Here is a 26,359-nt window from a genome sequence, read left to right on the forward strand (position 1 = left end):
GAGTGAAACGGTGGTAAGTAGTAACATTTTTGACATGTTACAGTTAAATAATGCCCAAAAGTTCTATGAATGCTTACTGTTTTATCCTCAGTCTCCTCTTCTAGAAAAATGTTAACAAGTGTCTGAATAATAAATATTAACCACCTGAATACCAAATAAACTCACTTTCTCAAATATCTATTGGTATTTGAACATCTTATCTAAATTATTCTCTTTCTTCAAATATTTTATAGCTGGGTACTTACTATATCTTCATCTTTGCTAAGATCTACTTTTAAATCTATATACACAGGGCCTGTTGATATGCTTTAATATAAACTGCATATATAGCTAATATGCATATATGATTTACAACATAGCATAAGATGATTTGAACAGTGCTGGGGAGAAGGCCTTGTGGGTAAAGTGCCTGCAATGCATGTATGAGGAACTGAGTTTGTATCCCCAACATCCACATCAAATCTGGGCAAGATCATGTGCATCTGTAACCCCAGCAGTGGAGAGACAGAGACTGTCCAACCCCTAAAGTTCACTGTCCAGCCAGTCTAGGCAATCTGTGAGCCGTGGTTCAGTGAGAGACCCTGTGCTTCAAATCTTACAATTATATCCCATTAATGTGTTTCTAGTGCAGTTCTTATGCAGTTCTTCAGGTCTAAATTATTTCAGCTTTACAGAGGTATAACAGCACATCTAGAAAGCATTGCCCTCTTAGAGTCCACTTGGTAGGGATTTTAGGATATCTGTATACAGATTCAAAAGTAAGATTGTAGTTTCATTCATTTTATTACATTTGGGTCTTGGTAACACTTGTTTCATTGTTCGGAAACAAATGGGAAAAGTTGTGATGTTAATATTTTTCTACTCTGAACATAACTTGAAAAGGAGTCATTGCAGAGAGACACTATTTTGTTAGAGTGAATTTGTTTCAAATCCTTTGAGCATGCCAGGGGTATTATGGTCATCAATATGCAATACTTACGTGAAAAATGTCTTCTACCTTCTTGTTGAGAATATTTTTGTGAAGAGAGCTGATTTTAATTATTATATTACTATAATAGTAATTGATTGCAGAAGTGCAAATTATAACCAGGCTTAGTAGCCTAAAACAATATGTATTTATCCCTTTGTGGTATCTGTTATTCAAAAATTCAAGAATAGGTTTCTTGGGCTAGGTGTAAGTTCATCACATGGTCCATGGCACTGAGCCTCTGTAGGGCAGATCTGGGACCAGGCAATTCTCTTCCAAGGTGGTCACTTATATAACTGACAGCTAATGTGTGGTCTGAGAAGAATGCTTACTTTCTTTCCAATGGGCCTCTGCAATTGTCAGGAGGAAATGGGGATGGTCCAAAGCTATTGCCCTTGACTAAGACATCTGACAAAGATTAACATCTTTTCATAATTAAAAAAAGTTCAAGAAATTAGGAATAGGAAGGAAGCAACTCAATGCAAGAAATGTTGTATGTGGCAGGACCACAGCTAACACCATACTCAACAGTGATGATAGTACAATGCTCCTTCTCGAAGATCACCAGAAGACAAGGATGCCAGCTTTGCCACTTCCACAAAACTGGAAAGGCTGCCAACAGGAAGAAATGAAAACTTCCAAATTAGAGATGCAGAAGCAGAAATGCCTCTAAGGAACCTGCCAGAAAGTTAGAATTATAAATAAAGCCAAAAAATTGCAGAATATAAAATCAAAACACAAAAAAATGGAGCATACCTACACACAAAAGTATTCAAAAAAGGAATTGTAAAAACCACTGTACTTATAATAACTACAAAAATATAATAAAACACTGAGGAATATATTTGGATAAGTATCTGTCAGGTCTAAAAGCTAGTAATAATAAATATACAATTAAATAAATTAAAGGAAAAAAGAAACAAGAGACAAGTAGATGGAAAGAGAGTTAACACCCATGGATCAGAAGAAATGCTTTTCTAAAACTGCTTTAAACGATCCATAGATGCAATGGAATCCAAGTAGAATTCCAACTACATTTCTCACACAAATAGAAAACACAACTACAATACATATAGAATCATAAAGAGCTCATATAGATGAATCGGTATTGAACAAGGAGATAAAAGCTACCTCTGTCATACTGCTTGATTTGAGAAATACATGGTAATGTCACCTACAATTAGTGGATTAGTGTTAATCTGTGTCTTTAATTTCAATACTGCACTTTTATGAAACTTGGTGCAGCAGAGTTTGGTGTATATATATTTATGATTGGATTGTAATGTCTTTGATAACCGTCCCCTTGACTAGAATGAACTGACCACCTGTATTTCTTCTGGTTACTTTTAGTTTGAAGTCTATGTTGTTAGATATTAAAATAATGACATCTGCCTGCATCCCAGTCCCATTTCCTTGGAATACTTTTTTATATCCTTTCACTTTTAGGTGGTCCCCATCTTTTGAGTTAAGATGAGTCTCTTGTAGACAACATAAAGACAGATTTTGTTTCTCAACCCATTCAACCAGCTTGTGTTTTAAGATTGAAGAGTTGAAGCTGTTAATATGATTCAGAAGTGTTGATGTCACGTTGTTTTGTTTTGCTGTCTGTGTCTTTAGTTGTTAGTGTTTCAGCTGTTGTGGCTTCATTTGCTATCTTTCTAGAGTCTCTTCCCTGTACTTAATCCTCTCTTCAGGCTGAAGTGTTCAAGAGATTAGCAATAGTAAGAGAGTAACTCAACATTATTTCTTCTTTTTTAATATTTAAAAACATTAGTTATTTAAAAATAGAGACCCTGCAAACCACCAAAGCTTCTTAGAGACAGCAACCACACATCTTACCTCTAATGCACTCACAATAGCTGTTAAGAGTATTAGAGCAGGAAGAAGTGTGTCCACAGTGAGTTTGGTCACTTTTACGTCCACTAAGCAGCCATCAGCTGCCAGAATAACTTCTTTTAAAATTGCTTTTAAGCTCTCTCTGTCTAATCCAGCTATTTTCTGTGGGAAAATTAAACTATTTTTTATTCTTCTCTCATATATTACGTCCTGAACACAGTTTCCTCTCCATTCCCTCTGCCCAGCCCCTCCTCCTACCTCCCCTCTCCCTGAGGTTCTCCTCCGACCCCATGCACATGCTTGCTTACCCTCTGAAAAGAGCAGGTCTCCCAGGGACAAACACAGCACAAAAGCTACAATAAGACCAGGCACATACCATTAAATCAAGGCTGGACAAGGCAACCTAGTAGTAAGAGAAGAGTCCCGAATGTAGGCAAAAGAGTCAGAGACCACCCCTGCTTCTACTGTTAGGAATCCCACAAGAACACTAAGCTACTCAACCATAACTTATATGCAGAGAAGCCTTACAGACCCTGACATATATGTAAGATGCTTACAGGGTTCCCTGATCTCTGTAAGCTCCCATGAGTTCTGGTCAGTTGATTCTGTGGGCCATGTTCTCATGGTGTCCATGACCCCTCTGATTCCTAGGATCCTTCCTCCCCATCCTCTGCAAGGGCTCCCTGATGTTTGACTATGGGTCTCTGCATCTGCTTTCATCAGCTGATGGTCTCTCTGGTCCCTTTGATGACAATTCTGCTAGGCTCCAGTCCCAGAACACTGCAGGCAGGACAAACTGTGGGTCGAGGCCTTGCCTGGTTACAGAAGATGGCTGGTTCAGGTTCCTTGTCCCCCATTTGGCTTACTGAGTTTTTCAGTTCCATTATCATTTACATTACATTTGAGTTCTATTTAATATTTATATATCTTTTGCTGTGGGATGGTCTGTATGTCAAGTGTGTTGCTGATTGGTCAGTAAATAAATCACTGATTGGCCATTGGCTAGGCAGGAAGTATAGGCGGGACAAGGAAAAGAATTCTGGGAAGTGGAAGGCTGAGAGAGAGACACTGCCAGCCGCCATCAGGACAAGAAAGATGTAAGGTACCAGTAAGCCATGAGCCATGTGGCAAAGTAAAGATTAATAGAAATGGGCTAAATATAAGAGTAAGAGCTAGACAATAACAGGCCTGAGCTAATGGCCAAGCAGTTTAAATAATGTAAGAGTCTGTGTGTTTATTTTATAAGTGGGCTCTGGAACTGGCGGGACTTGGTGGCGGGAGCTGGAGAAAAGTTCTCCAGCAACAAATGGCGTCCAACGTGGTGGCAAGAGTTTCCACCTAAAAACTTAGAAAAAAGATTCTAAAACGGACCTAAAAACAGCTTCCTAATTGTCTCTCTCAAATAAGCGGCAGCTGCCGGTTTGAGCTACTGGCGGGTTCCTAGCGTGCGCTCTCGACCTGAAGTGTGGTGGGAATGAGGCCTCTGCAAGTAGCACATTAAACTGTGTGGTGAATTTAGCCTTTGCTAGTACAAAACAAAAAAAGAGGTTTCTGGGCTACACGCTACTTTGGTAAAAATGTAGACCCACTATTTCTGAGAGTTATGGCTCCCAGAGCTGGCGGAAAGCGGACCGCCGCCATGTTGGGAAGCTGAAGTGGGCGGAGCCAGCAGCCACTGCGCCGTTTCAGGCTTAGAAGGCTGCAGTTTAAAAGCAATAGGCTCAAGCTAATATAAAAAAATAAGCCACGTAAAGATGACTACCACACAGAGAATCTGGATTATGTTCTCTTTGATATTCGTAACTGCAGAAAAACATTTGATTGTAAAAGCTGTTGAGTTATGCCAAAATGTATATTTTAAAGGTACCTTGACTTCAAAATTTGGATATAAGGATATGTTGCTTTGGAAAAGAGTCTCTGCTCTTGTTTCCACAGAAAGCCAGAGACTATGGATTTGTTCCAGATTAAGATACATCAGGTTTGACCAGCCAAGACCCCCTGAAAGGTCTCCAATGACACCATGGCCCAGATGATTCAACATCCAGAATGGTTTCAAGTCAACTGGCTCAGACGATACAGCCTCACGGACTACTCCATGATCCTAAAATTTTCTTTCTGTCTCCAGAAGATACAGCGCCCCCCTCCAGCAGGAAGTAGTAAGAGAAGCTACGCCCAAATTCCCAAATATACCAAGCTGGCTTTAGAGATGGAATTGGCTCACTCCCCCTCTAAACCCAGACATATTGCTCAAAAAAAAAAAAAAAATGGTTAAGAGATTCTTGTGTCCCAAATCAGAAGAGCCCTCTGGTGTGGGACAGAAAAAAAACAATATTTTTATTTAAATCAGGTTGATTATAAATACAATCTCTTTCTAAAACAAAAAAGGGGATAGTTTAGATATGATAGGATGAAAGGGTAGATTAATGAACCTACTTTTAAAGAGTAACAACTTGTTTAAAATGTTTTACATCGCTATAGATTTTAGTTTATTGATACAAGTTTAAACTTAATTTTGTTATACTGTATATATATATTTCTATTCTTGTTTGAGGTATTATGTTTATGTAACTCATTTAAAATTGTAATGGATAATTAAAAAATAGATTAATAATTAGTCATCTATGATAATCATATTTGTAGCCATGTTAGTTAAGTCTTCTAGGTATACATAGTTATATTTCAGATAGATAGATAGTCTTCAAACACTTCAAAGACCTACAAAATATGGCATTTAAAATGTTTTAAAAATTTAGACTTTCTGGACAGTGAGACATGTCTGCTCCTGACAGCACCGATTTACTTCAGAGAGGAGGATGGGCATCAAAGACACTCCATATGGAGTTTATCTTCACCTTGACAAAAATAGCCATTTGGGCAAGAAACTGTTCTTGCCTGGACTGCCTGATCAACTGGACATGCAGGACCCATACAAAGGTGACCACTGAACTTTGCTTGACAAAATGGTCCTTCAGGTTCCTGCTTTGCAGAGAAAACTGCCAGACATTCTACAGGACACAGAAAAAAGTGAATAAGAGACTCTAGGCCTGTGGGCTGAAGACAGATGCCCCAACTTTACAAGAGAACTTTGAATGACTGTCCAGGCTGCCAGCTGTCTCTGTCTACCCTACAAGACTCCTAAAAGTTGCTTATATCCTTCTCCATTTCTCAGGTAGTAATATATCCTTCTGAGGTCTTTGATATGGTTAAAGACTAGATACTTACAATTTTCCTTAGTTATAATAAAAGATAAGTTAGATATAAAACCTTAAACTTACAAATATAAGATAGATAGGATCTCTTCTTTAATATTGTAACTGTAATTCTTGCTTGATAATTGTTTTGTTATATGTAATTTTACTATGTTAAAGTTAAAACCTTCCTTTTTAAGAAAAGAAAAGGGGAAGTGCTGTGGGATGGTCTGTATGTCAAGTGTGTTGCTGATTGGTCAGTAAATAAATCACTGATTGGCCATTGGCTAGGCAGGAAGTATAGGCGGGACAAGGAAAAGAATTCTGGGAAGTGGAAGGCTGAGAGAGAGACACTGCCAGCCGCCATCAGGACAAGAAAGATGTAAGGTACCAGTAAGCCATGAGCCATGTGGCAAAGTAAAGATTAATAGAAATGGGCTAAATATAAGAGTAAGAGCTAGACAATAACAGGCCTGAGCTAATGGCCAAGCAGTTTAAATAATGTAAGAGTCTGTGTGTTTATTTTATAAGTGGGCTCTGGAACTGGCGGGACTTGGTGGCGGGAGCTGGAGAAAAGTTCTCCAGCAACAATCTTTATTGAATTCAGTTTTCAAATCCTGGATTTTCTTTGTCAATTCATTCATCTGTATATTTGTGTTTTCCTGGGAATCTCTCAGGCATTTATTACTATTCTCTTTAAGCTCATTGAACTATTTGTCTTCTTCTAATTCCTTGAATTATTTGATGAAGTTTATGGTTGTTCTTTTGAGTTCTGCATCCTCTAATTCTTTTAGGTAATTCTCATTGGAGAAAATTTCTATAGGAATGATGGATTTGAGGGAAATATACTGCCTTGGCCTTTTGCATTGTTTGTGTTTTTTTGATGAGACCTGGCTATGTGGACTTCTCTGTTTATCTAAGATTTTAAACTTGAAAACTGAATACAGGCACATATAAAAATTCTGTGTGCCATAATCACATTAGCTTTATCTCAGAGATTTGGGGATGATTCAATATATAAGTCAAAAAAGTAATAAATCATATGATGGACTTAAAGACAAAAACTACATGATCATCTCAATAGATGCAGAAAAAGCTTTTGACAAAATATCCAACATACTTTCATGATAAAAGTCTTCAATTGCGGAGGACTAAAGGAAACACAGCTCAACATAGTAAGGGCTGTATATGACAAACCCAAAGCCAACAGCATCCTAAATGAATAAAACCTCAAAGCAACCCCATTAAAATCAATAAGTACACATGGCTGTTCACTTGTCCACCAATCATCACTCTTTTTCAATATGGTTCTTGAAGCACTAGCTAAATCAGTAAGTAAAAACAAGGAAATGGACAAATGTATTAAATGGATACAAATTGGAAAATAACTATTCAAATTATTCCTGTGTTCAGATGATATATTAAACACAGAGATCCCAAAATTTTCATCAGGAAACTTTTGAAAACTATCAACAAATTCAGCAAAGTGACAGGATACAGAATCAACTTACAAAGATCAGTAGCCTTTCTCAACAGCAACACAAACATGCTGAGAAATAAGTCATGCACAAAGTGTTCAAAATAGCTTCAGAAGATATCTAGTAATAACTAACAAAAGAGGTAAAAGACATCTATAGTGAAAACTGTAAATAAGTGAAGAAAGAGATTGAGAAAGAGGTGGGGGACTATGCTCATGGTTTGGTGGAATTAATATTGTGAAAATGACAATTCTATCAAAAGCAATGTACATATTCAACACAATCCTAATCAAAACACTCACAATATTTTTCACATAAGTAGGAAAAATAGTCCTACGGTTCACATATATGTATGTGTGTGTGTGTGTGTGTGTGTGTGTGTGTGTATGTGTTTGTGTATGTGTGTGTGTGTGTATGTGTGTGTGTGTGTGTATATGTGTATATATACATATATTAGTCAAGGTTCTCTAGAGAAACAGATCTGATAGAATAAATGAATATATACATATATATGAAATGGGATTGATTAGAATGGCTTACAGGCTGTGGTTCAGCTAATCCAACAACAGTCTCTGTTGCAGAATATTATTTTAAGATATGTTACTTTTGTTTATGTTGCGTTTGTTTAACTCTGTGAAACTGTGTTACTGGGCTTGTCTAAAACACCTGCTGATATAATAAAGAACTGAATGACTAATGGCAAGGCAGGAGAAAGGATAGATATGGCTGACAGGCAGAGGGTATAAATAGAAGAAGAAATCTAGGAAGAGAGAATTGAAAAGGAGGAGCCAGAAAAGGAGGAGGACATCAGGGGTTACCCACCCAGCTACACAGCAAGCCCCAGAGTAAGAGTAAGATTTACAGAAATAAGAGAACAGGAAAAGCCCAGAGGCAAATGGTAGATGGAATAAGTTAAGTTAAGAAAAGCTGGCTAGAAACTTAGCCAAGCTAAGGCTAGGCGTTTACAAGTAAGAATAAGCCTCTGTGCATGATTTATTTTGGAGCTTGGTGGCAGGCCCCCAAAAAGAGAGAAAAAAAACAACAACACATCTTCTGGTTGAAAGGCCCAGGAGCTGGATGTCTCATCTGGTCTTCTGTGTTTAAACAATGGGCTGTGGCCCTGAATAGAAAGTTCTCAAAGGAAGAAATTAAATGACTAATAAACAGCTTAGAAAGTATTCATCATCCATAGCAATTAGGGAAATGCAAAATAAAGCAACCTTGAGATTTCATCTCACTCCAGTCAGAATGGCTAATATTAAGAAAATAACTTAAAAGAAATGCTGGTGAGGTTGTAGGGAAAGGAGAACCTGTATTCACTGTGGGTGGAATTGCAAACTGATCCAGGCTCCCTGGAAATCACTGAAGAGAATTTTCAAAAAGCCAAAAATAAATCTACCATATGTCATAGCTATACCCTAGCCTGGCTGATGTCCAATATTTTCTCAGCCATGTTCATTGCTGATCTGTTCAACAATAACTAGGAAATGGAACAACCTAAGCATCCTTCATTCAATGAATGAATAATGAAATTTGGTACATATCTACAAGGGAATTCTACTCATCTGTAAAGAAAAATGAAATCAAGTACTTTCCAGGTAAATGTATGACACTGGGCATATTATACTGAGTGAGGTAATCCAGACCCAGAAAGGCAAACTTCATATATTCTCTCTAATTTGTGGTTGTTAGCTCCAAATCTATAGGTGTGAGTATATACCCTGGAATAATCACAAAAATAAGGAAAGTAAAAGGGAACAGAGATTGGAGGAGAAGGCCTAGAATGCGGACCAGCAGGATATAGATGTTGTGAAGAGAGAAATGGGAGAGGGGGTAACTGGGGAAGGAGGAGAGAAGGCAATAGAGGAGAGGATGCTTCTAAGGATGTTTTAAAAAGATGTAGGGAGTCATCATATTTACCTAAACTTATACTAAACACACACACACACACACACACACACACACACACACACACGTGTGTGTGTGTGTGTGTGTGTGTGTGTGTGTGTGTGTGTGTAATTAAGCTTGAACTGATCCAGAGCTTCATCCCTGAGGAATGGCTCTCACAGTATCAGAAGGTGCTATGCAATTTGCCAAGGGAGAGGAACATTCTGTAGTCCTACTCTGCTGTCAAGCACATTAATTACAAGAAGGACTGTTGTGCATTGGTGAGGGACATTGCCACATTGGTGAAACAGTGGCATTTTTATCTTGGGGTTACCAACTGCTATCTAAATGGATTTAAAGTCTTAACAGGAAATTATGGCTGGCACTATAAGCCTAGCCAATGACCTGTGGCTATTCTATCTATGACAGGGAAGCTATACCCAGGAAATCGCAACTACATAGGTGCCTGAAGAAGACCTGGAAAATCCCAGCAACAGTTGACATCCCACCACAGATGGAGGAAATCCAACGGGACTTTGTATTCCCACCCTAGATGAATACCTAAAAGCAATTAACAACTGCTGTGAGACAGAGAATCGGTCTTCCCCAGGGGTGTGCCCCCTAATTGGTTATTCAATACCACGTGGTCATCCCTGGGAACGTGCACGTACAGGCAGCACTGAACTGGGTCAGATTTCAGGAATATGTTTATTTACTTGTATGTATACATGACTACAGTGGATAAAGAAGAGGAAGCCATGAATTTGGAAGAGAGTGAAGAGGAAGTGGGAAGGAAAAGAGGGAGGAGAGAAGGGGTAAATGATATAATCATAGTTTTTTGTTGTTTTTTTTTTAAATGTGATGAAGCTTTAAGAGCCAAAACACATTGTGCTTCCATAATCCAGATGTATAGGCTAGTAGAACCAAGTAGAAATTACCAAAGTAAATGCATTTGTGTTCAACTGATTTTCAGTAATGATCCCAGAAATACACAAAGGGCAAAGGTTATGCTCCTCAGAGACTGACACTGGGGAGAGCAGGTGTATGTGAAGAAGAATGAAATCAGTCCTTTATCTCACATCAAATACACAACGAAGCTCAAAATGCATTAAAAATTTAGACTGATGACTCAAAATCGTAAAACTACCAAAATAAAATATAAAACAGAAATCTCCATGGGATTTATCCAGATGAGAAAAATTTCAATATGATCTTAAAAACACAAGTAACAAAAACAAAAACAGACACATGGGGGATATATCAACCTAGGAAATGTTTCTGCCTATCAAAAGGAATAATAAAATGAGGCAACAACCTATGAGATGGGAGAATATTTGTAAATCAAACTCTGATTTTTTTTTACAAACTCTGATTATTAACAAGGGCTAGAGAGATGGCTCAGTGGTTAAATGCACAGCCTGCTCTTTCAGAGGACCCCAGTTCAGTTCCTAGCACCCACATAGTGGCTCACACCTGTCTCTACCTCAAGTTCTAGGGGATTCAACACCCCTTTCTGTTCTCCCTGGGCCCTAAGTGCATGTTGTGTATATACATTCATCCAGACAAAATACAAATACATGTAAAATGAAAATAAATCTTAAAGAAGTATTACCAGAGTACATAAGGAATCAAAGCAAGCCAGTAACGAGTGTTACAGCTTATGTCTAGTTGAACTGCATCCTTCCAGGGTTTATATGACTGAAAGTTGGGCCATGAAGGAGGGGGAATATTGGAGTGCCAGAACCTGTCAGAGGGTGGGGCCTAGTGGAAGGCCCCTGGTCATTGGGAATGTGCTCTTGGGAAGTAGTTCCTGTAAAAGATGTAAAACCAGGTTCCATTCCTGTTTCCTATTCAACCTGTGGTCCTGCTTGCATTCTCTTTCCACCATTGACCATCAGCCACAAAGTCCTTGTCAAAGCCAGAGCTCAGCTTAACAGACCCTAGCTCTACTATAAACTCTTTCCTTTATAAGATTAGTCAGTGTTGGATATTTCATGATAGCAATGAAAATCTGACTAATACAGTCAAAAAAATCAATAAAACCCAAAGGACATGAATAGCCATTTCTCAGAAGGAGGCATACAGATAGCCAATAGGGATTGAAAAAACACTCAGCCTCCCTAATCATCAGGAAATACAAATAGAAACTGTAATAATATATATAACCTCTTACCTTTTAGATAAGGATTGCTGTTATTAAAGGCAAAAATTATCAAGGGTTGGCAAGGGCATGGGAAACAGGCAACACTGATGACTCTAATACATGGAACATCCTAGGAGTTCATCACAAAATGAGTGAATAAAGAAATGGGATACACATACACACACACACTTGCACACATGTACACATACTCATATATACTCATATACACAAACGCATACATATATAACAAAAACACATGTGTGTACATACACTCATACACACAGACACTCAGTGAAGTGTTATTCAGAAGTTAAAAGAGAAGAAAACTTATAATCTGCACCGTAAGTGGAATAGGGCAGGCACAGAAAGAAATACACAGTATGATCCCTCTTATGTTAAGCTGATGTAAACAGAGCAAAGTTCTTACCAGATTCTGTAGAACGGACACACTAGAAAGATGCTGGTCAAAGGACATGACATTTCATCTACAGGTATAAGTTCAAGAGAACTATCATTGCATGTCATAATGCTCACAGTTGATGAAATATTTTGTGTACTGGGCAATTGCTAAAAGGTTGGAGTTTATGTAGTCTTACCACAAAAAATAAGCATGTGATGGAAGACTTGTTAACAGCCTGCTTTAGCCAGCCCTTGGTGAGCACAGGTGCACATCTTGCTGTGAGCTGTGAATTTAAAAAGGTTGACCTGTCATTTTAAATACATGAGTAAAGAAGTAAATAAACAAAAGCTCGATGACTTCAGAACTACTGGTTTTCAACAAAAAATATGAAATATGAAAAGCAGCAAGAAAGAAGGTCTCATTTACAGGAAACATTACAAAACAAGAAATTATTCATGAGGAATTCAAGCCAGTGAGTGTGCCACATGAAGATTTAGAATAAGCTATTTACATATGGCCAGTGAACTGAAGATCATAAGCCATTTTTTTGCTAAGTGGTAAACAGCAATAAACATTTAGAATGTTAAAATGGATCATACAGAAATCTGAGAATAGGAAGACAAAAACTTAAAAGAAAAAAATCATTTGCCATGTGAAAAACAGTCCCAAGATCAACCACATTCACAGCACAGATGTAATAAGCTAAGTTTTAATAAACTGAAAATCTAAATGAATCCACACAACTTTCCCAACTGCTCTGGTAGAAAACTAGAAGGCAATCAGTAAAGGGCAAAACTTTCAAAATAATCTAGGGATTTTTAAAAATTCAAAGGGACTTTAATGATTTTGAAACAAATTGAAATACAAGGGGTACATACATAAAGATATTTTAAAACTAGTGAGCAGGAATGTATTAGCAACAATAAATTGTACTAAAAAAGGAGAGAGGGACACAATGCATAGCCTGGCTTCATGCCTCAAGGAGTGAAGGAAAGAATAAAATCAACCCACACTCAGCAGAAGGAAGGACTCATGCTGCAAGAGAACAGGGAAGGGGAAACTGGAGAGTCAACAGTACAGAGGGGAGATCAATGAAACAGAGTTCCTTGATGAAAACGAAAATTAAATTCATCATTTTCACTCATAAAAATAAAAATTCAAATCAATAAAATTAGATGTTATAGAGAAAATATTAACGCTAACATCACAGAAATCACCAACAGTCCTGGGACAACTATGAATCAGTATATGCCAACAAATCAGGTCACATGAAAGAAACTGATAAACTCCTAGAAATGCACAAACCACAAAGATGAAGCAATCAATTAATATAAAGTTTAAAGAGAGCAATAATGAATACCAGATTGGATAGTAATCAAACAACTCCCCACTAAGAAAAGCCTAGGCCCAGATGTCTTTATTGATTTATTCTCCAAAATATTTTAAAAAAGAATTAGCACCCATCTATCTCAAACTCTTCCAAAAATTTGGGAACTAGGAAACACATCCAAATTCATTTTATAAGACTGGCATCATCTTCATACCAAAACTGAAGCACTACAAGAAACAAAACCAAGAGGCTAATGTCCCTTATCAGCAGAAATGCAAGAAAATAAAAAAGATGCTAGAGAAACAATTTCCATAATACATTGAGGATCCCACATCTTAAACAGGTGAAAGTTACTTCACAGAATGCAAGAAGAGCTTAATACAGAGGTTACTGTGTGTGTGTATATGTGTGTGTATAATATATTTATATACATGTTATATATAAATATACAGAACATGATACATCTTAAGATCTGGAATGGCAATCCATCCAGCATTCTTTTTTTTTTTCACTGCAGGATTGTTTGGCTATATGGGATCTTTTGTGGTTACATGTGAATATCAATTTTAGGATAGCATTTTTCTATTTTTGTGAAAAATGATATGGAGATTTTGATTGTATTGAATCTATAAATAGCTTTTGGTAAAATGGTCATTTTCAAATTATTAATTCTACCAATCCCTGAGCATGAGATGTCTTTCCATTTTCTAGTGTCTTTCTCTATCTCTTTTTTCAGATGTTTGAAGTTTCCATTGCAGAGGTGCTTCATTCTGTCAGTTCTGTTCATTCTCCTTTTTATTTTCTTTAAGTCCCTTGTGAATGGAAGCATGTCTATGACCTCTTTCTCTATATGTTTGTTGTTGGTTATAGTGATGTCTTCTTGGCTAACTGATCCCTTAATCAGAATGACTTGTCCTACTTTATCTCTTTGATTATTTTTAGTTTGAAGTCTATTTTGTCAGATAGTAAGATAGTGATGCTTGCTTGCTTCGTGGCCCCATTCAAGTAGAGTATTTTTATCAATCTTTTTACTCTAAAGTGGTACCTATCTTTAAAGCTAAGATGTGTTTCCTGCTGAAAACATGGAGATGGGCTTTATTTCTTGTCTCCCATATTCATATGTGGGGGCCATCCACTGGAGTGTTAGAATCCCAAGTTGTCACATCTTCAAAAAGAATGACTCTCCCTATCCTGGAAACTATCTCTTGCATAGTTCCTAGTAAACAGTGGGTCCTGGAAATCATCTACCATGTCTATGTGGGTTTGATTGATTTATCAGGTCTTGTATAGGTGACCCCTGCTGCTGTTAGTTCATGATTATGACGGTCATGTCATGTCCAAAAGACAGAGCTTTGCATCACTCTTCTCCTTCCCCTGGATCTTGCATTCACTCTGCTTCCTCTTCCAAGATCTTCCCTGAGGCTTGGGTGAGGGCTAGTTGAGGGGATGATACAGATGGCCTGTTGGGGCTGAGCACTAAGTCACTTATTGTCAGTCATACATCACTCCACTGATTGCTGCCCACTGCAAAAAGAAGCTTCTCTGACCAAGGTTGAGAGCAGTCCACATCTGTGTATATAAGCAGGGGCTTATATAACCATTTACCAAAATAACAACAGCAGATTCTACCCTGGGGCTTATGAGCTCCACAGCCATGGACTTTTGACCAGGATTACAGTTTGAGGCATGAATCTCCTTCTGTGGAACAGACATTAAATCCAGTAAGAAAGTGGTTAGTTACCCCCATAACTCTTGTGCCACTATTGCACCAGTAGGCACGTCTTACCTGGCAAGTCACTACTGCAGCATGCAGGGTCCAGTGGTGAGTACAACCACTGATGTGTTTTCTTCCCCAGCAGCCCCCACAGTGCCGTCCAACATCATGACCCGAAAGCTGGCCAACGTGAAGGAACGTTGCTGGCCGGTTTGAGGTAGACTTCTGTACCCTTCAATCAAAGTGTGTTGTACCTTGATATGAGTTTCTGGGTCACCTGTGTTGAACTGGTGTTTGAATTTGTAATTTTTTGTTATTCTAATTTTGCTGGGTTTGGAATAGCTAGGATATACTTGAAACTCAGTCCTGTGGCCAGTTGGTGATGATTTGTGAGACAGGTAGCTGAGGCAATTCCACTTCAGCTTGGGAAAGGCACAGGCTCTGAGCTGCCCAGCAGGGGCTTTGTGTGGGTTAGGAGAGAAGAGAGTGAACCGTGGGGTGTGGCCTCTGATCTGAGGGGCAATTACTCCAGGCACTGCTAAGCCGGAGGGCCTGGGAGGTTCAGGTACTGGAGATATGGCTTCTGATTGGGGAAGCTGACTGATGCTCCACAAGAGTCCTGACATGCAATAGTTTGAGTACCAGTGAGTAGAGAAGGTAGCCAACATATGTCTTGATACAGAGACGTAAGGTGCCAGCAAGGGGATAGGTGAGATCACTTCCTGTGCGGCAAGCAGATGCTCCGTACAGGCTCTCAGATAGTAGGGTTAGACTGCCAGACAAAGAGGCTGAAGCAATGGCTCTATAGTCAAGATCATTTACTCTTCTTCTGGGGGACCTGGACTTGATTTCCAATACCCACATGGCAGTTAACCACTGCCTGAAACTGTAGTGCCAGAGGATATGATGTCTTCTGGCCTCTGCAGGCACTGCGTGGATATAGTGCACAGACATACATATAGGCAAAACATCTATATCCATAAAATAAAAATAAATAACTCTTTTATTGAAATACCAAAGAGAAATGAGGGTTTTACCTGTGCAGTGAGTAGGGGCTTGCCCAGGTCTTCAGATGGTGGGAATGGAGTGCCAGGGGACAGGGTAGACAAGTACTCTGCTGTCGAGCAAGTAAATCCCTCTGAGGGTCCTGGATGGTGGACTTGAAGGGCCAGAAGGAGGGGAGAGTATACCCTTCCCAAGAGGAAGGGACTGGCATTCCATCCAGAGGAAAAGCAGGGCTCAACTTTCAAAGCAAGAGGTAAAGTTCTGCAGGGAACAGCTTGAGACATGGCCTGGGATGGTGGCATTCGTGTGCCCAAGGGAGGTGATAGTGAGGGCTCTGCCTGGAAAGACAACAGCATGAGTCCTGCAAAGTAGAAGACTTCAACCAGCAATACGGGCAGTGGGATTCTGGGAAGGTGACATGGTTGTGGTTCCAGAGGGAGGAGGAGAATGGGTCTACTAGCAAGATGAGCAACCAGAGTTCTGGGAAGGCTGTCGGATTCCAGAGGGAAGAGGAAGAATGAGTTCCACAGACAGTATGAGCAGTGGAGGAAGGGATGAAGGCCAAGAAGTTCTAGATGCCCACCCACTCAGAAATAGATAAACAACTTTGGGTGTGTAGTGATTGATATCTTAAACTTCTACATAACCATTAAATAATATTCACATATGTAAAATTGAAAAAAAAAAGTTCAAATGAGTATCAAAACCAGTTAGTTGCAACACAAATTCTGTCTACTGAGAATGATTTTAATGCCTTAGGTCTCTTCACAGAAAAGAACTAGTCACAATAGTTGTAGTTACCACTAAGGTGTTCTGTAAAATATTTATGTGTGCAATAAAAATAAAATATTTAAACATAAACACAGATATTGTACCTTTTAAAATATTCACTATGAATCACAAACATAAATGTAATACTATAAAACTACTGGGGGATAACTGGACAATTTAAAAGACAATAATATAAAAAGCAACCCTCTTAAAATAGGGAAAAATAGAAACATCACTGAAGATGGCAAACAAGGGTCTCATTGGGGAATTGCAAATCAGAACCATACGGTACCACTATTCCTGTGTTACACAATGGCCAGCTTAAAGAGAAGATAACAACACCAAACATTAGTAAGGATGTATATTAACAAAAACTTGCACTCACTGTTGATAGAGCTAAAAATGAAAACCAACTTGACAGATCTTTACAAAGTTAAGCATAATCTCACTGCACAGTTGGACAATAACGATCATAGATATTTATGCAATTGACTGGACAACTTATGTCCACACAACCTGCATAAAGGTAGTTTTAGCAGCTCTTGTAATGGTCACCAAAACCTGCTACTAACCAAGATGTCCATCAACAGCTCAATGGATGAACAAAGTTTGTCATGTCCGTGTAATATGACGATGAATATTTTTTCTAAAATATAGGAAAAGAAGCTGCCAAAGCACATGGAGGAATATTAAATCACATATTTACATGAAAGGAGCCAATCTGGTCGGCTAAATACCACATAACTCCAGCTATGTCACAGCCCCAGAAAGGCAAAGCTGCGTTATAAAATAAATCAGTGGTTACCAGGGATTTTTAAGAAGAAAAGATGACTAGTCACACATAGGGCATGGCTAGGTCAGTGATGATCATCTGGATAAAACTGATGGTAGATTTGTGCCATCACTCCACTGTCAAAGCCCACAGAATGTAGTGACGAAGACTGAACCTTAGTTATTGATAATGTATCAAGACTAATCAATCAGTTTAATATCACACCAATGCCAGATATTGACAGCAGTGGATATGTGTAAATGTGATGTGGGCAGCACAGGAATTCTCTGTACTATTTATAGGATTTCGTAAACCTAAACTTTCTCGAAAACACAAAGGGCATGATTTTAAAGTCAGTCCAAGAATACTAGTGTACATGAACACAATCTGGCATTTTTCTGAGTAAAATCTCAGCAGTCGAGGCTCACTTCCCTTTGCAGAATTCCCCTGCATGTCACATTCCCTGGGTCATGTCTGTCAGAGTCGGGGGTGGGGTGGCGAGAAGGCAGACTTGTCCTCGGGCAGCCATCTGCTCTCTGAATGGCACCCCATATGCTGTTGGTGTATAGAGTTCCCATTGTTGACATTTATGAATTGACTATAATTGTACTGTGATTTCCTTCTTTGCTTGAGTTAATTAGGAAGATGTTTAAATTTCTAAGTGGTATTTTTTAAATGTTACTTATTTCAGCTTCATCACTTGTTTGAGATATGTGAGTTGAATACAGCCCACTTTTTGGAGTCTATGACAATTTTCCTTTGTTGGTGGTAACTCAGTATCTGACCAAATTTTTTTTATGTCGTCTAGAGTCTAGATATTTTGCATTCTGTACTGTGGAGCTCAATTTTTCCTGTTTGCATTCTGTAGGCTATTTTAGCTGTAAAGTCTTGAACATTTATTTTTATTATATATATTTAGTGTTACATCACTTATTACATCTAAGTTTATCAGTATTCTAACACCATTATGTGTTGTATCTTTTATCACCTTTTCACATGGGATGCAGCTAGCTTTGAATTTGATTGGTATCATGCAGTATTTTAATAAAGGCCTTTTAAATTATATTAGTTGTTTGATATGCCCCTGACCACTCTTTTGATTTTAAATTTCAATGATATTTGTTTTTATTGGTTTTTATTCTGAATAGAATACAGTTAGACCATGGGGAAGGTTTTTGTTTTGAATAGTCTTTGTTTGAATGAAAGAGATTAGGCCATTTATATTTATAAGGGGAAACAGTGCCTAGTATTATCCCAGTACCTCAGTGTCACTGTTCTCTTTGAAATCTTGCTCTTTGAGTATTTGTTTCAGATGCAGTTAGTAATTATGGGAAGCTAAAATAATTTTCTCCCAGGACATCTGCACCTTAACTCTGGGAACCTATGCCTGCTACCCACCATGTGTGACAGAAAGGGATTTGGCATTGTGACTAAGGATTAGAAATGTGAGATTCTCCTAAATTAATTCAGGAAATCCTAAAATGTAATCATAAGAGGAAAATACAGATCTGACATACAAGCAGAAGAGGGGAGAGCGTAGCATGAGGGAAGGGACTGCATTGAAGGCCACAGGGGTAGGATGCTGGCAGCTGCCTGAAGCTCAGACAGTGGGCATGGATTCTCCCCCAGAGTCTTCAGAAGAGGCATAGCCCTGCAAACATCTTGATGTGGGGCTAGTAGAATTGTTTTAGATTTCTGGTCTCCAAAGCTGTGAGAGAAATAAACTGATGTTATTTAAGCCACCATGTCTGTAGCTATTGCCACAGTAACCACAGAAGGTAGAGAAATTCATTTTTCTCCATTTTAAGTTTACTTTTTTGTAATTTCCCTTTCATCTTTAGGTGTATCTCTATCAATGGCAGATAGAAAAGTATATAAATAGCATCCTGAGTGAGGTAACCCAGACTCAGAAGGACAAACATGCTATGTACTCACTCGTAAGTGGATACTAGATGTAAAGCAAAGGATAACCAGACTGCAATCCACAGCTCTAGAGAAACTAGCTAATAAGGAGGACCTGAAGAGGGACAAATGGATCTCCCTGGGAAGGGGAAATAGATGAGATCTCCATGAGTAAACTGAGGATGAGGGGTGGGCAATGGAGGGTAGGGGATGGGGGATGAGAATATAAGGGAATAGGATGGTCGAGCTGGAACAGGGATGGAGTGGGAGAGCAATGAAAGAGATACCATGATAGAGGGAGACATCACGGGGATAGGGAGAAACTGGGTGCTAGGGAAGTTCTCAGGAATCCACAAGGATGGCTCCAGCTTAGACTACTAGCAATAGTGGAGAGGGTGCCTGAACTGGCTTACCCCAGTTAATCAGATCAGCGAACACCCTAACTGTCACCACAGAACCTTTCTCCAGTAACTGATAGAAGCAGATGCAGAGATCCACAGCCAAACATCAGGCCAAGCTCCAGGAGTCCAGTTGAAGAGAGAAAAGAGGGATTCTACAAGAAAAGGGCATCAAAAACATGATGGGGAAACCTACTAAAACAACCAAACCAAACTAGTGGGAACTCATGAAATTTAGATCAACAGCTGTGGAGCCTCCATGGGACTGGACCAGGTCATCTGCATAGGGAGACAGTTGTGTAGCATGATCGGCTTAGGGGCTCCCTGGCAGTAGGATCAGAATCCATTCCTGGTGCATGAGCAGGCCTTTTGGAGCCCACTTCTATGATGGGACACCTCACACAGCCTTGAGGCAGGGAGAGGGGCTTAGACTTGCCTCTGCTGAATGTACCTCCCCATGGGAGGCCTTGCCTTCTTGTAGGGGGAATGGGGGATGGGCTGGGAGGGGGAGGCTGGAAGGGCAGGAGGAAGGAAGAAGGGGATCTTTGATATGTAAAATGAACTTTTTTCTTAATAAAAAAAAGAAAACTATATAAATATCCAAGTGAGGACTTAACAACACCTCGCTCTTGTACTCTTCCCTCACACATCTCTCCAGATTCTTCCCTGGAATATTCATTCCATCTTTATATTCCTAACTATCTGGTAAGCATCTTGTATTTTGATGTCTTCCTTATATGACATTGTTATTTTATCCCCTTTCTTCTTAATTTTGAAACAGTTCTTACTCAGTTTCCTCATGAGAATTTTGGAAAGGGGGGGTGTTATATTTCCTTCCTTCATACATATCCAAAAAAAAAAAAAGCTGTTCTGTGTATTGGCATTGAAATTAAATTTACAAAATTCTTGGATCACAACTTTTCTTTCAAAATCCTGAACAAATTCTCTGGCATTTGCTTTTTTTATGGAGAAGCATGATAATTTGTGATGTATTTCTTTTAGATAGGCTTATTTTATTTTACTCTACCACCTAGATGTTTGAAGATGTTTCATCTCCAAAGTTAAATACGCTTTTTCGGCTATGTCTCAATGTTAGTTAGTATCATCTTTGTTAATATTTCCCACAGCCCTGAAAATCTGTTTTCAGTGACTTTTCTTCCTGACCCAGATTCTGAACTGTGGCACCACCTCACTCAGGACAACACAGATGTTCAAGACTCTTATAAACTGCCCACTATGATCTTCTCCCCTGCTGCCCACCCCCCTATCCATTGGTGCCACGTTCTGGGCACTGTGTGGTCAGCCTAGGCCACTCTAAATCCACGGCTCACACACAGAACACCAGTTTTCTTGAAGGAGGCATTGGTCTGACTTTTCTCTTTAAACTTAATCAAACTCTTTCAGTTTCTCCTTTGGCTACTTTTTACACAAGAAAATTTCTTTTCATGTCCTTCAGAGAATGGGGCATCCATCTCTGATTATTCTTTACAACCCTCTCCCTGCAACGTTAATTCTGGAATGCGTTTGTGGTTATGTTATAGAGATTAAAAAAATAAAGAATGGCACAGATGGTCCTAACTTTTGATGATCCAGTGTGTGATTTTTAGAATGTATGATAGGATGCCCTTGTAACGAGGGTTTTCGCGTTCAGCACAGGAGCTAGCCAACTTTGTAGTAGGAGATAGGCTATGTGTGATGATTCTGCCCAATTGGAGGCTAATATAAGTGTTCTCAACATATGTAAAGCAGGGTAAGCTATGATGTTCACAGGATAAGTGTTGTCAAATGCTGTATCAAATGACTACATTTCAGGTAGCAGTAACCTAAACTGAACAGTAACCTAAGCTGAAGTGCAACTATAATGGGTTGATCTATTATAGTTGATTATAATGCAATTATAATTTGTTTGAGCTACAGAAAGAGCAACAAAGATACAAACTCCAAACAAACATGATCACCAAAGAGAAAGCCAGACTCTCACCCCTCTACTCCCATCTTCTTTGGCCCCTATATTCATCCACAAAAGGAAATATCTCACTGGCTTAGGTTACTCCAAAAATTTCCATTGAGATCAGACTTTCTGACATATTTAATCTAATTATATTCTAAATACGAACCTGTCACAGAAGAGATGTTAGCTTACATCCCAATTTCTTCCTCTACGGAGAAGGCAAATAAGACTGTGTCCATGATATGTAGAGGGTATGGATGAGGTTAGCCAAAGGAGAGGAGGAGGAGGGAAGCCAGGCTCAGAAGCTCAGGCCACACACAGCTCTAGTAGAGCCCTGGAGGAAGGGGTGAGCTCTCCAAGAGTGATGCTGGGGTAAATGACTGGAACAGCATGTCGACTCCAGGAAACCAGAACCCTTTTCCACCTCTCAAGTACTCTCACTGATAAAAGGCAAATGAACTTTTGTTTCTAATGATTCTGGAATGTCAGCTGTGGCAACGAAAATTAGGTTAGCTTTAAAAGTCAATTACAGATAAATGTACCAAGCAAATGTCAAGAGAGGCTGATCCTGAAATCTGGAATTTCCAAGAAGCCAATGAATGCATTGAGGGAGCCATGACCATTCTCACACTCTCTCTGGTAGCAATGCAAAGTCTAGCAGCAAAGCCCAGATCTGCTTCCAGCAGGGAGGGCCCGACAGCACCTCTCTCTCTCCCTCAGCCCTCACCGGCACCTTGGTTCAATCCTCTGGTCTCTAAATAGCAAGAATGCTATGTGAATTACCTCTCCCATGTGAAGTCACAGATGTCCTCTGCTTCCTGCCTTAGGTTGTCCTGCTCTATGCCTCTACCTACGTCCTGGTGTCCCTCAGCATAGACAGGTACCATGCCATCGTTTACCCCATGAAGTTTCTTCAAGGAGGTGAGCAAGCATTCTTTCATAAAGATCCTTTCATGGAGTGGGATTATTTTTGTTAATATTTTATTAATATTTTTCTCTGCTCCAACCACGCCCTTCTTTTCTTTCTCTTCTCTTTGTTCCCTTTCTCCTCTTCATTCACTGCCTAATGGATCTGAGTGTCCACATATACACAAAGAAAGTTGGGGTGTCTGGGGAATGCTACCTGATCCTGGCCCCATGAGAGAACTCCTTGGTGGCCCCATGCTGTGGCTCTTCACCTCAGGGATGTGTTTCCACGTAGTTCCTTACAGCCCTGGCAGCAAGCATACCCTTAACGATGAAATGTGTATTGTCTCTTCATGTTCTTCATTTTCAAGAAACAAACACCTGGCTTTCCTTACTTCAAATCCACAAAACTGGAAAAGTGTTGTTAATTTACTGAAAACAAAGGAACTTCTCCTTAGTCCAGGATCCCTAAAAGAAAAAAAGCAGATGGCGCATAACATACTGTGATGCTCACAGTAAAGAGTGGTGCTAGGAATGTTTCTTAATGGTGTCCAGTGCACAGTGCAGGAAGGGAGGCAGAGCCTAGGAAGCTGGGAGTCCTGAGGTATGAAGGCACCATGAAGGCTCACCCACAGCCAGTTCCTGTGTTCTGCACTTTCTGACTGGACAGTAGGGGTGGAAGCCTGTTTCCAGGGGGAAGAGCTTGAAGATGCTGCTGATGAAGAGACTCTGTGGGTTCCCAAGAGCCATCAGTGATTGGCAATGAGCTCTGTAGAGGACCAGCTAGCTGCCCTCTGCTCTGCACACAGGCAGATCTGGCCTCATGGGACCCTAGCCTTCTCATATACCCATAGAAACTGAAATATCACTGGAAAGACAGGCAGAAATCAGTTATCTTTTAAACGTGACAAAAGCTAAACTGGAGAAAATATATAATGCATTTAAAATGCTCCCAAAGAATTCACACACACACACACACACACACACACACACACACACACACAGAGAGAGAGAGAGAGAGAGAGAGAGAGAGAGAGAGAGAGAGAGAGAGAGAGAGAGAGAGAGAGACGGCAAATAAAACTTTAAATCCATTGGAAAAGAACAGGTTTGTTAATATATAATATTGGACTAGCTCTATAGCCAGTTGAAAACATTAATTCCCCATGTCACAGCTAATTAAAAACAGACCCTGGTGGACCAGAAAAGCCAGTCATTCAAATATGAAGGACTAAGAGAACATAATGACAAATCTTCCATCATCTTAACAAGGAAAGGGACTTTCTAGGAACCACGCTGGAAGCAGAAGCAGTAAAGGAAACCATTTGTCACTTCATCAAGGTCCTAAATGATTTATACAAATAAAGACCATAAACTACAGCACAGGGACACATGGATGAGAAAAAATAAAAAGACGAAGAGCTAATATCTTTCTTATGACAATTTTGGCAAAGACATAAGAACATCGACTGAAAAAAATAAAAAAGACATGAGCACAGATCAAGAAACAAAGAAATAATTAGGAGACACATAGAAGTGTTCATTTTGACTACTAATTAAAGAATTGCAAAGATTAAACATGGAGAGAGGAAATTGTACCAGCCAGCTAAATGAGATTAAAAGAAGAATCGCGGAGCTGTGTATAGTGGGATGCATGTGGGCCTGTACCCCTACATGGGAGCTTTACCCTACAGCAGAAGGCTCACATCCATTTCCTTATGAGGAAACTGAGGCTTCTGGGGACACTGACAGGCCCCAGTAGCTCTCAGAAATCAGTCTCTATTGTGGCCCTTGTGTGCTCCCCAAGCATGTTCCCAGATGCCCAGACATCTTTCTCTTTTCTTTAAGCAGAGAAGCAAGCCAAAGTCCTCATTGGGATAGCCTGGAGCCTCTCGTTCCTGTTTTCCATTCCCACACTGATCATATTTGGGAAAAGGACACTCTCCAATGGCGAGGTGCAGTGCTGGGCACTGTGGCCAGATGACTCCTACTGGACCCCGTACATGACCATCGTGGCCTTTCTGGTGTACTTCATTCCACTGACCATTATCAGGTGAGAGCCCAGTGGGCTGGACCCAATCCGATTGCTTTTGTACTTTACATCTTCAGATCAATCATTGTTCCAAACTCCTTTGGGAACTTATTGAGATGCAGGATTCTATCTAAAACTCCCATGGGCTAAGCCCTGTTCTCCTGCAGCAGAGTTTAGAAAAGCAGAACATTCATGGTACTGAATCGTGGTACTCAGATGCATGCATTGTACCAAGTGGCTGATCCCAGCTTCACAGTGCCATCCTGTGAAATAAATTACTTCATTTTTTGAAAAGTAAAACACAAGATCAGAGCAGTTAAGGAACTTAACATCACACAGTATTTAAATCCTGGTCTGTCTGATTACACACCCTGTTCTTTTTTTTATATCATATGACTTTTCAAATACAAATTATAATACTGGATTTAGGGATCTTGGAAATTAAAAACAGACATACTTTAAACAAATTGAACAAGAACATGCTATAGGATATTAGTTCATGCTTGAGTATATGGGCACTGGGATCTGATATCACTAACACTTCTTGCACACCACCACTGAAGGACAAAAAGACTCCAGGAAGAGAAGCCAAAGGCAAGGGAGGAAGCAAGCTCCTTGGTGACCAAAAGTTAGAAACAGGGTGTAGGCAGTAAGTGAGCAGGCAGACAGTGTCTGCCAGGAAGAAATAGATAGTGACCTTCCCTCCGTGGCTGGAAAAAGGAAGAGGCAGTTTATTGCAAAAGGCCTTGGCAATCAAGTTACAGAATGTTCCCTCAGTCCTGGGGCCGTAGATGACCACAACAGCCTGCTCAAGGTAGGGTCTCACTCACTCACATAGCAAGACACCAGAGCAACAGTGACCCTACCTGTGTGGATGGGGTGCATGAAGAGAAATCCCATGGCAGGTGTGCACATGGGCCATGGTAGTGCTGAAGTGTTTGAGTGTCCCTTACCTACCAGAATGGATCACATCAAGCCACAGAAAAAGCAGGTCAGTCTTTGGATTATAGTAGTGTAGTACACAACATAGTGAAAGAAACAAAAGAGAAATTCCCTCTAATTAAAATTTTGAATGGACCCTTGGTTGCTGCCTAGGAACTCATAGAGCAGGATTTCCAGGTCAAAGATGGCTCACTTTAAGACTTTTGAAGCATGTACACTCTACAAACTTGAGTTCTGACAATGTGGAGTTCTTGACTCTTCTCCCAGCCCAGAGAAAGGTAGTACTATTTCTTTATTTGATCTTTCACAAACTGTGAGTTAGGAAAATACACCTCATTGCTTTAATGTGCATCTGTTTTACTTACTAGTCAGCTTGGCTATTCCTAAGTGTCTCCTGACATTATGGGAAATCACTTGCTTTGTGCTCAGCATTCATCTTTAGTCTCCTGAAACCCTAAGGCTGGGAGGAACACAAGGCCTCACCATCCAGCTCTGACATTTTCTCAAGGCTTGTCTTACAGCTAAAGATGGCAGTGGCAGTGATTGGGACAGCCAGGTCACTACTTCATTTGAGGTGGGTAGCTGTCCAGTCATCTTGGCTGAACTGACAAATTAGCATCCACATTTGTTTCAACTTACTGCTGTCCTCTTCACCAGTGTGAATGGGAGAAGGCTGGGTGGAAAGATGAAGTCTAAGTTTATGTGGAGAAACTGAGTGGAAGCAGAGAGGCTGGGCTCAA

General features: G+C 39.7%; 1 protein-coding gene across 2 annotated transcripts in view; it reads left to right on the top strand.

Moving 5' to 3' along the window:
• The window catches only part of Npsr1 (neuropeptide S receptor 1), a 197,341-nt gene that overhangs the window by 148,160 nt on the left and 22,822 nt on the right, over positions 1 to 26,359 (top strand). The window contains exons 4-5 of one of the 2 annotated variants that reach the window (XM_059267528.1): positions 22,570 to 22,663; positions 24,497 to 24,698. In XM_059267528.1, coding sequence (XP_059123511.1) covers positions 22,570 to 22,663; positions 24,497 to 24,698 — 296 coding nt within the window. The remainder of the gene's footprint in view (positions 1 to 22,569; positions 22,664 to 24,496; positions 24,699 to 26,359) is intronic. The other variant, XM_059267529.1, reaches the window with a different exon arrangement.

The sequence above is a fragment of the Peromyscus eremicus genome, chromosome 7 (assembly GCF_949786415.1).
Source record: "Peromyscus eremicus chromosome 7, PerEre_H2_v1, whole genome shotgun sequence".
Classification (NCBI taxonomy): Eukaryota; Metazoa; Chordata; class Mammalia; order Rodentia; family Cricetidae; genus Peromyscus; species Peromyscus eremicus.